This window comes from Brassica oleracea, chromosome C2 (assembly GCF_000695525.1).
Source record: "Brassica oleracea var. oleracea cultivar TO1000 chromosome C2, BOL, whole genome shotgun sequence".
Classification (NCBI taxonomy): domain Eukaryota; kingdom Viridiplantae; phylum Streptophyta; class Magnoliopsida; order Brassicales; family Brassicaceae; genus Brassica; species Brassica oleracea.
The window spans coordinates 33,485,529-33,497,134 of NC_027749.1; the positions used below are offsets into that span (position 1 = coordinate 33,485,529).

The 11,606-nt window shown below is 32.1% G+C and overlaps 1 protein-coding gene across 3 annotated transcripts; it reads right to left on the reverse strand.

Annotated features, from left to right (window-relative positions):
- Positions 1-4,196: 4,196 nt before the first annotated feature.
- On the reverse strand, positions 4,197-7,316 carry LOC106326818 (sodium transporter HKT1-like). Of its 3 annotated transcripts, XM_013764749.1 has the most exons (4): positions 6,757-7,316; positions 6,217-6,612; positions 4,798-5,025; positions 4,197-4,439 (listed from the first exon to the last, which is right to left on the reverse strand). In XM_013764749.1, the coding sequence occupies exons 1-4, from the start codon at positions 7,296-7,298 to the stop codon at positions 4,226-4,228; spliced, it is 1,380 nt and encodes a 459-aa protein (XP_013620203.1). In that variant the 5' UTR covers positions 7,299-7,316; the 3' UTR covers positions 4,197-4,225. The 3 variants fall into 3 exon arrangements, with proteins under 3 accessions (XP_013620203.1, XP_013620202.1, XP_013620204.1); XM_013764748.1 differs by having other exon boundaries at positions 6,217-7,316; XM_013764750.1 differs by lacking the exon at positions 4,798-5,025 and having other exon boundaries at positions 6,217-7,316.
- Between the last annotated feature and the right edge of the window lie 4,290 nt (positions 7,317-11,606).

Below are 11,606 nucleotides of genomic sequence, written 5' to 3' on the forward strand. Positions count from 1 at the left end.
GCAAATTTAGTAACAAAAATCTAGACTAAATTCTAAACTTAATCTAATGGTGATAAGAAAGAGTCCCCGGCAACGGCGCCAAATTTGATATCACTCAGATTACCCTAAGAAGTGAATTACTCTCTCAAATAAGAGGTTCAGATGTAGTATTTAGGGATCAAATCCACAAAGACTCTAGGATTACACAGTAGATTTATAGTCTTTCGAATTAAAGTTAGATTTAGAGATTTTTAAAGCAGTAAATGAATTGGCGAGCAAAGTTATTGCTTGATTGATTTGTTTGAGGTTGTTAACAAGTGAGAGAATGGTTAGATTCAGGTATAATCGCATATATGATAAGTAAATAACTTAATTTGGGTTTTTAGAGGTTATTGATATTAATTGTTCTCGAACTCAAACTTAGATATAATCAATCAGATTATCTAATATGGATCTTGGATTTGAACTATCGTATGTTAATCGTGAGAAAGCATCGACCGATGATTCATAAAGAATATTGGTCGATACACCTTTCAAAGTATCGATCGACAGAACTATCGTTGCGTCGATCGACGCTTCTTCCAGAAAGCTTTACGAACAGGGTTGATTTGTGTTCTCTAATCTTCTAGACCAACTCTCGTCTGTATCTGGTTAATTAGATCATACTAGTTTATTTTCAGATATTGAGTCAAGCAATGGCTTGATCCCAATCAATCCTAGGATCTAATTTTAAAGGGTGATCAATCCTAAACTTAGCTTTAAGAACAACTAGATGAAGAACTGTGTTTTAAACACCCTAGCAACAGTTTAAGTTAGCATTACATGTATCAACCTATTGAGAAACATAAACCTAACAGCAAGGACTACTCAGACATATTCATGAAACACATAGTTATGATGGTCTGAATAATACTTAATTAAATTAAAAACAAGGGTAAGCAATAAAGTAAATGAAAGTAAGAGAGTTCAAGATCTTCTCTGTTTTGCAGTTCATAACTATCTCTCCTATCCTAAGCTATCTCTCCAATACTGGTTTGTCGCTTCTCTCCAAACTAGGTCACCAAAAGGTCTCTAGGAAAGTCTGCCTCTAAAATGATACAAAACCCTAATAATATAGTCTAACAGGCGGCCAGAGACTTAGAATGTAATTATTGAAACTTTTGTGAAACTTGCAGTCTTATAATTTTGTCCTTAAGTCTCGGGTGGTTTCGCCGTCGATCGATGAGAGGAGCTCAACATCGATCGATATTTCTTGATAACCGTCGGTCACTATTCTGGTAAATGATCAACTTTCCAGCAAAGCTCAAAAGGTTTCCAAATAGCTCCAAATACATCATTTTCCTCTAGTAAATACTTGAACCTGTAATTGCTCTAAAAAGACTCTATATAGTAGTAAATACAACTTAAAATACTTATATATCATGCTAATAATGGGTAAAATCCATGGTCTATCAGACTGCCTACGTTATACGAGTAATTTGAATGTTCTTCAGAATCGACGTCGTTTCGAAAGCGCTCTTTTCGTAAAATTGTAAAAACCCTAAAGTCGAAAAGCGGTCCGAAATGGCCCAGAACGTGACTAAGAGCCCACTTACGATTTATACGAAATCAAGCCCACTTGTTATGACAGTTTATCTTTTGTTATGCAAGAGAAGATAAATGTCAAGTTCGAAGAATAAATGTGAAGTTTCCGAAGATAAATACAAAGATCGAAGAAAAATAGAATATTTCCGCGAAGTGATGAACTCGACAGAGGGCAGAAAGGAAAAGAGCAAACCGCCTCTAAAGGAGTATATAAGGATGTCAAGGTCGAAGAGGCAAAAGGACGCAATTTTTCTACTTAGAGCAAAATCTTAACACTTAAAGCATTTAGGCAATTTTCCGTTTTTTTGTTATCGAGTTGCGACTCAATTAGGTTTACGCAGTCTTAGGTTGCTAGAACTAGAATCTCGCCGACAGCTCTTGTGGCTAAGGCTCTTACCTTGTTGTAACGCTTAACACAGATTTGGAATAAAAACTCTTCTTTGCTCTCTTTTCGTTTTTTCAATTTCATACTTAGTATGTTTTTCGTGTTCTGATTGTTTGGCGTGTGGTTTAGTAGATATTCGGGACCTCTGGGAAATTTAGGGTTTCCTATCTTTCCTAATTTAAAAGAAAATCTATAAAGCGAATTTCGATTCCCACAAATATGGGCTTTGGTCCAAATTAATAAAAAACCCAAGAAGCCCACATACCACTATACCGGGACGTGACAAAATATATGTAAAGACTCTTTTAATGATTCATATAGCATAATAATATATGCCTAAGTTAAGATTTGCGCCTTTCACGTAATGAGCATTGTATATATACTAGAAATATAAACTAAGATAGCACTAAAAATTTTTTTGTCACAAATATAGACTCTAAGGATCAAAATGACCAAAATATTTCATTAAATAGGTAAATATACATTTATACCAGTAAGGTTAACTAATCTAAACTTTAGGGTTTAGAGTTAATGGGTGGGGATTTGGGATTGAGGCTTAAAATTTTATAAAATAAAAAATAAATATTAAAAATTTGAAAATAATAAATTTTAAAAATAGTTTCAAAAAGTATTTTTGAATTACAAAAAGAAAATTTGAAAAACAAAATAAATAAAAAATTCAAAAAAAAAATCAAAAAAAAAAGAAATTTATAAAAAAAAGTTCGAATTTGAATACATATAATCTAAAACTAAAAAAAAAAATTAATTTTTTTTAATTATTTTATATATCTAGGGTATTAGAGTCATTTTACCTATTAAATGAAACATTTTGGTCATTTTCCTCCTTATGGTTTATTTTTGTGACAAAAACTTGAAAATAGTCTATTTAGGAGAATTGTCCTATATACTATGTTATGTATTTTTGTGTTCTCTTACATATTATAAAATAATAAATATATAATATATAACTGAAAAATTAGTAACTATTACGTACATAATTAAATGAGCATGATCACATAAATCAAAACAATCACTCTTACTTATTTACAATCATAGTTAAATAAATTAAAAAAATCATTTTCATCTATTTTAAATGGTATATAATTAAATTTAAATAATATTGTCATAGATATGTAGTGTATATTTAATATAACAATATATTAAAAAGAGGCTTCCTACTAATATGGTTTTAATATCATTTGTATATTTTTATAACAAAAAATTTAAATCATTGATAACATAATTTTCAATGAGACATGTTTAATAGTTTTTGTTATTTAGATCTTTACTGTAAATTCAATGCAGATTTCAAAATTAAAATATAAGTTCCCAATACATTTTCAATGCAATTTTGAAATTATAATATATATGTATATGTATTTGTAGATGGTATATAGTTTAACATAAATGTCATTAAGATATATATTTTAATCTGAATATCCATTAAATGAGACTTCCTACTACTATGGTTTATAATCATTTATATTTTGTTATAACAAAAAAAAAAAAACCATTCATCACAAATTTTTTATGTGGAATTTTTAACGCTTTTAGTAATTTATTGTCGCATTTTAAAATTTGAAATATAACATGTACAGAAAATTCTAAATTTTTATTATATGGTAATATGAGTATTTAATTTATTTTAATAATATAAAATTAAACAAAAAGAATAAGGGTACATTTTTTTTTATCAAATCACCCTTAGTGAAAATCATTAGTAGTCATCTATAGTATATTTTAATCACATTAGGTAATTTCGTAGATTTTATTTAAGAAAAGAATGAAATACATTAATGATTAATTTTATGGTTAGTTTAATAAAAAATATAATATATGTGTAGATAGACGAACATATTTCTCTAGGGACTTTGAGTAGCATTCTAACAATGACACGTGTCATAGCTAAAATGTTGTTCGAATAATATATAAGAGATTTTTAAATCATAGGTAATTTCGTAGATTTTATTTAAGAAAAGAATGAAGTATATTAATAATTAATTTTATCGTTAGATTAATAAAAAAATATAGTATATGTTTAGATAGACCAACATATTTCTCTAGGAATTTTGAGTAGCATTTTAATAATGACACGTGTCATAACTAAAATGTTGTTCGAATAATATATGAGGGATTTACAACACCCAAGGGAAGATGAAATATACTTCTTATATTATTCATTCTTTCCATACTTTTTCAGGGGAGTAGTTAAAAAGGGATGCACATTAGCTTACGATACATTTCGAAAAAGGGGAATTGTTTTTATATATATGTTATTTAGAAAGAAGAGGGATATAGAATCCATGCCCGGCCAGATTTGGACGTAAAGTGTTTAAACCTACCATACAACATTACTAATATAAGTATAATTTTCCCAGTGGGACTCCACCGTCCCACAAAACCGTAACTCGCGTCTTTGCAGACACCATCGCTAGCGTCCAGCCGCCGTTTGCAGCTGTACCCGGTCGTGAACCCCACGTTTCCATATGCACTGCCATTACAATATTAAATTAGTATTAAGTATTGTTTTCATGGTAAGAATCTCACTGACAAACTCTCATTTGGAATGATTCACGAGAAGGAACAAAAAAAAATAAGTATGGTGGAACGTTCATATATTTTTTAGAGGAGTTTTCAATCTGTTTTCATATATTTTGAGAGGAGTTTTCAATCCTTTTCTTTTCGCATGCTAATTTTTTTCTTAATATCTTGTTTACTACCGGTACATAATATTATCTTATAAACCCGAAAAGGTGTTTACTCACGTTCATCATGCTTAGGTCACCCAGTTATTAAATTTAAAAGTTTGGCGTATATGTTAAAATGTTATGAGAGATGTAAAGTCTTACCTGATAACTTCGAGAGTGATGTTAAAAACGTTAAAGTTGAGTGGATCTCGTCGTAGTTGTTCTTCTTCGACGATGGAAACAAGAAAGATGCATATTACTAAAAAGGAAAGTTGTGACACGAAGAACCCACTTCTTTTCCGTTTGTTTCCATTTCCGGAATCTTCCTCTTCATCTTTGTTATTATTTTCTTTGGTCAACGGTATAAACAATGTGTACGCAGGAAGGAACCTTATCATTTAATTAGAAGAAATAAAAATCAGTGATTTACATATGAATATAATGAAGTGGAGAAGGGGAGACTCACCGCTACCTTAAAGGACATATTTAATTTAATTTACTGGACATATTCCGACTCACTCAATTAAATATGTCTTTTTTTCTTTTGGGCACAACTCAATTAAATATGTCTTAAATTTCTTTTATGATGGTATCCTTATAAAAATCTTACAGATTTTGATGTCAATCAGGCTTGTCTGGTTCGAACCGGTTTGAGCTCATAAAATCACATACTTTAAGTTAGTCTGGTCCCGTGTTTTTAGGGTAAAACCTGGTCCGACCCGAATAGTGATAACGGTAAACTCGAGTTTATTGGATCATTAAGAAATTTAAGTTGATAGAGTCATAAATCACAAGAAAAAAGATTCATAAATCAATATGTTGAAGAAAAAAGTATAGGTTAATTTAAATGTAAAAGTTTTAAAACGAAAATATTTCAATTCCAAATAAATAGGATAAGACTCACAAGTCAAAGAGTAGTAAAACGTAAACTAGTATGTTGATCTTGATAGTACATATTGGAATTGGGATCCGAACATACATTAACACATTCAAAATCATCATGGCCATTTGTGTATTAGAAAAAAAAAATTGAAAAATTAATCAAGCTTTAACATGTATAAAGTTAACTTTTTTTGGCATATATAAAGTTAACTTCATACAATTAAAGTGGTTTAGATGCTTCTCTACGTTTTGGAGGAAGACGTTTTCTATGTTTATTTAAAAGGTGAAGCAAAAATAATGTATACTTTGATGCGTATAAATTATATTTAGAATATCGCACATTATTGGAACTCCTGATAATGTCCGCTCTGATAATTTTATAGTTAAAATTTTGTTTAAATTATCAATAGAAAAATTATGCTGAAGAGGAATATTTGTTAAGTCAACTTCAACATGTGTTACAATATGTCGACATCAGTGTACGTTTCAACCGGACTACGCCGGCAATATATCAAGATCGAATTAAACATTTTAAGTCCACATAAATGCAATAAATAAATGAGAGAGAGAAGAAAAGAATTCAAGTGATTAAGAAGATGTAGTTTCGTATTTTGTGTTAATGGCGTCGTTAACTACGTCCTAGATCTATGTTCCAGTAATAAACATTGTTGAGAAAAAAAAGAAATTTGGAGAACTCACATCATTGTAATGAAGAATATCAAGGTAGCTGGGGAAAGTGTAGAGATGTCTACAATAGTTTCTCCGGTATGTCTCGAGTTCACCACTTGAAACAACGATCCAACCAACTTCTCGTACCAACTCATTCCTTCAAGAGACTCTGAACTCCACTCAAAAGTGCAAAAGAGAAGAAATTGCAACAAAAAAATCCCTAACACCGTCAATCCAAGAAGAATACAAACACGAACGGAAAGTAAATGATAGTATCCCATCTTCTTGTGGTTCTTAAGAATATAACCAAACTCGTTGCGCTTTGTAATCTTATAAAGACCCCATATGATCAGCACCAAGAAGCAAGGGAACAAAGTGTTTCCCATCAGACCTTGAGGGATAAGGAGCCAAAGAAGACCCGAGTTCCTGCGGAAGATGATCATGTTCTCATTAGTTGGGACAAATCCACCGTTTGCGAATGTGGAGACAGTCAAAAACACCGAGAAAGTGAGAGGTGAGATGTCCTTGGAACTAAGAACATCTCTCGCTGTTTTAATAAAGTTTACGTACACAAGAACCAACAGGGAGCCGACTAGGTGTGTAATGACATGGTAACCAAGAACCACTGAGTACAAGCACTTAGATGCCCTCTCAATCATCTGGATAGAACCTTCTTGATGATCAATAACGTTCTCGATGTCAATACGGGGTTCCTCCATACGACGGTCCAAGTCGAAAGAGTCCGTAAGGTGTCTAACCTTGTTATGAGGGTAGACGAATTTTGTGAAATGAGAAAAGTAGAGATTAAGGAAGGAAGTAAAGACCTCTCCACCGAGGAACATGAGTATAGTGAGAAAGATAAGTTGGGTGTTGGAGAAGACTTCCATGTCGATGGTGGACATGGAAGAGATGGTGAGGGCGGAAACAGAAGTGAAGAAGAGGTCCAAGTCATGAGGACGTGAAGTGATTCTTGGCTTCGAGATCTTGAGTGCCAAAAACCCTAAAATGGAGAAGGTCAGGAAATAGATGAAGTAGAGGCAGAGGGGGGACAGATGCTTAGCAAACACCTGTGAACGGATTTTAGCTAATATTCTTGCCCCAACTCTCTCCATTTTTATTTTATTTTTGGGTTTGTGTAAGTATTATTCTCGGCCCTAGTGTTTATTTATAGTACATGCACATGAACACAGAACATGCTCAGCTATACATATGATGACGGTGACTAACATTACAGCATTGTGTAGGCAAGATTTTAACGGAAATTTGAGGGATCATGGTTTGAGTCATGCCCATGCGATTACGCTAATTTTTTAGCCATATAGAGTAAAACTTCTATAAAGTAATATTTAATAAATTAATGCATATTAAATATGAAATTTATCAGATTATAAGTTATACTAGTATGAACATTGATAATATCTATGAAAATAAAATAATAAATTGTAGAACATTTTTGTAAATATATAGTGATAATAATATTATAAATTAATAACAATATAAATTTATAAGCCATTTTTTCAAAAAAAAAATATATAAAAATCTATGCGCATATATGTGTGTATATATATATATATTATATTTACGATCAGACACTTTTATCATTCTAGTGTTGTGCTTTTATTAGTATTCATTTATAACTTTTTATTTATTGCATATTTTAATGTTGTTTGCGTTTTCTTTTTTTTTTTGCTACAAATCCAAAACTATAAAGAGTATTAGACGCAATACTTTTATATATAGCATCTTTAAAATGTATCATAATAATATCTTCAGTTTATGGTCTGTACATTAAAAACTCTTAACATTATTTCTTACAATTTTAGAATTATGACATGCGTCAATTCACATGCATAGTTAATTATGATATCATAAAACGCATAATTATTTTAATTTTTGTATGCCATCTTTACTAATACATTATTTAATTTCTTGACATAACATCATTAAAAAGAGTATTATGGATATCAATTTATTAATACTTTATCGATTAATAAGTTTTAAAAGTCTGAAATAATGAACTTTCAAGTTTGAGCAACGGAAGATTACCAAAATCAGTTTGGAAACCAATACATCTTTATATAATCGGAAGAAAAATTCGCAAGTTAACTACACTAAACATTTTAGTTTCATATGAGAAAATTTTCTCTATTAATTTGGAGAATATACACAATCCAATTTATTTCAACATTTTAGCTATCATAATATGATCTGAAATTTATATCTACTAAGGGTCTGAGGTTCCGTACATGTACTTGTAAGGACTTACTGTATTGACGTCTGAATCATATTATGTATATTATACATAGGACGGATACATCTTGTTAATGTCGATATAAATATATCATATACATATATACTGCATCATATTATGTATTATACACAGGACGGATACATCTTGTTAATGTCGATATAAATATATCATATACATATATACTGCATATATATACATGTGTATATAGGCTAGCGGTCAGTTTAAATTATCACTCGATAATAATTTTGGTTCATGAGAACCAAAATTAAATATTATTAAATACCGAATCATGATGAGGATAATTTTTTTGTATTAATTCAATTGGGTTAGTCAACGAATCGAATATACATATGATTAAACGGAGAGTTATTGAGTTCAATTTGATTAGGTTTTAAACAATTTTTAATTTGATTTGAATTCATTATTTGCATTATTGATGATCCTAGTTTGATTGTGGGTTTCAACTCTAGATTTGATTAGAATTACTTCAATCATCCAAAATAATAATAGTTCAATCATTATAGATATAATATATATACTAGCTAGGTGCTGTCCGGTTCAGGTTATGTCCGAGGATAATAAGTATAAAATTTGATTGAAGTTTGATATAATTTTTTTTTGTAGGGTGAACATTGATGTTTACTAGTGTGCAGTGCCGGCCCTCAAAAATGCTATCTGAAACATTTGCAACAGATTTCCGAAATTTTTGAAAAAAATTAAATAGACATAAATCTCCAAAAAAATATTTTATAGACCTCTAGACTGATAATGTTTCGAGTAACGTAAGCAGCGAAGGCGACAAGAATGGCGATCTGGCGGTTTTGATGATTACCCGGGGTTCTCAGGTGGTTTTTCGGGATCTTTCGGTTTGGGGGGTGAGTTTTCATTAAGGGGTGTTGGTGATCTGGATAATTTGGTATGTCCCCCGATTAATGGAAGGATCGTGGAGGTCTCAGGGAAAGAGGTGAAGATGGAAGGTCAATATTTGATATTGGTGTGGTTTACGTTGAGTTGGATTATGAAGTATCTTAAGCTGCGTTGCATGATAATTTGGAGAGTATATATGCACGTAAGGTTTGTGATAAACTGCGGTCTGGTTCTGTTGTCTTATTACCGGGTATTGGTTTCTTGGTTGTGGAGTTATTTGGAACAGGAATTTTGGACATTGTGGTCTGTTGGGTTGATGATACAGTGGACTTTTACGGATTGTGGGTGTAGCTCATGTTCGGTTGACCAGTTACATGGGCGAGATGGCTTGTTTTGGAGACAATATATAATTTGGTGTCTCATGGGTTTTAGAGACGGGCACGGCACTTGGGTCTTGTGATTTATAATATGGAGTTGGAATTGATGAGACGGTATTTTTATGGGCGTATTGGCTTGTTTTGGAGGACATCTATTTTAGTTTCTTCATTGGTGCCAAACGGTTTTCCTATGGCTAAATATCTCAAGAAGTTCAGGGTGCCAAAGTTAATAATTGTGGAATTATGAAAATTATAAGTTAGAATTGTCAAGGATTGGGTAGTCATTGGACTTTCAGTTATCTACGGGAAATTTGGGGAAAACATAAACCAGTTTTTCTTTTTCTATCAGAGACAAAGCAACAATTTGATTTTGTACAATCGGTTCAGTTCCATTTTGGTTACAGTCATCTTCATACAGTTGATCCTCTAGGTAGAAGTGGAGGTCTAGCTCTTTTCTATGATTCATCTTTTAAGGTAACCATTTTGTCATCAAATAATAGAATTATTGATGTGGAGACGGAATATGAAGGGAAATGAATTTTTATATCCTTTGTTTATGGAGAACCAAATCAAAATCTACGAGATCATGTTTGGGAAAAATTAACTCGAATTGGTATAGTTCGTGATGAACCATGGTTTATAATTGGAGATCTAAATGAGATTACATGGAATCATGAAAAGGAAGGAGGAGTCATGCGGCACGCTGATACTTTCATATCTTTTAATAATATGATTGCGAATTGTGGTTTGTTAGATTTCCCGAGTTTAGGTAATACTTTATCTTGGAGTGGGCGGAGGTATAAGCAAGTGGTTAAAGGTCGGTTGGATCGGGCTTTAGGAAATAATGAGTGGCATAATCTGTTTCCTTACTCTCATGTAGAATATTTGAGAATGGTAGGTTCGGATCATAGACCTATTGTGGCGTCTATTGAGAATAAAATACTTAAATTTCGTAGACAGTTCAGGTTTGATAAAAGATGGATTGGTGAAGAAGGTCTAATGGAATCCATCAATCGGGGCTGGCATTCGGGTAATAGGCATGGGGATGTAGGAATTGTTGGGAAAATTCACAATTGTAGACATGAGATTTCGGTTTGGAGAAAAGCTAATCCACCGTATGGGAAAGACAAAATAAATAACTTACAAAAGGCTCTTGAGGAAATTCAAAATGATTTTTCCAAAACAAATGATGAGGTCCTAGAAGTATCTCGGAAATTACAGGAAGCATATCGAGATGAGGAACAATATTGGGAGCAGAAGAGTAGAACGAAATGGCATACCTGTGGTGATCGGAATACGAAATTTTATCATGCTCTTACTAAACAGAGAAGGATTCAAATTGCAAGAGGTAGTCCAAATATTTCTCATCTCTTATTTGCGGATGATAGTTTATTTTTCTGTAAGGCTACAAAGGAGGAATGTGGTATAATTTTAAAAATACTCAAAGAGTATGAGGCAGCCTCTGGCCAACAAATTAACTTTCAGAAATCATCGGTTCAATTTGGTCATAAGGTCCTAGATAATATTAGAGCAGATATTCATAATATTCTGGGGATTACTAGTGTAGGAGGGATGAACAATTATTTAGGAATACCGGAAAGTCTTGGGGGATCTAAAATACAAATTTTTGGTTACCTGAATGACCGAGTTAATAATAAAGTAAATGGCTGGACAGTTAGATTTCTTACTAAAGGGGGAAAGGAAGTTCTGATCAAATCAGTGGCTGCACCGATGCCAACGCATGTAATGTCATGTTTCAGACTTCCAAAAGGAGTTACAAAGAAAATAACAAGTACCCTTTCTCATTTCTCGTGGGGAGGAAGTGGAAATAAAAAAGGAATACACTGGCTTATCTGGGATAAAGTGTGTACTCCTAAGGAGGAGGGAGGGCTGAACTTTAGAGATCTTCAAGATTTTAATACAGC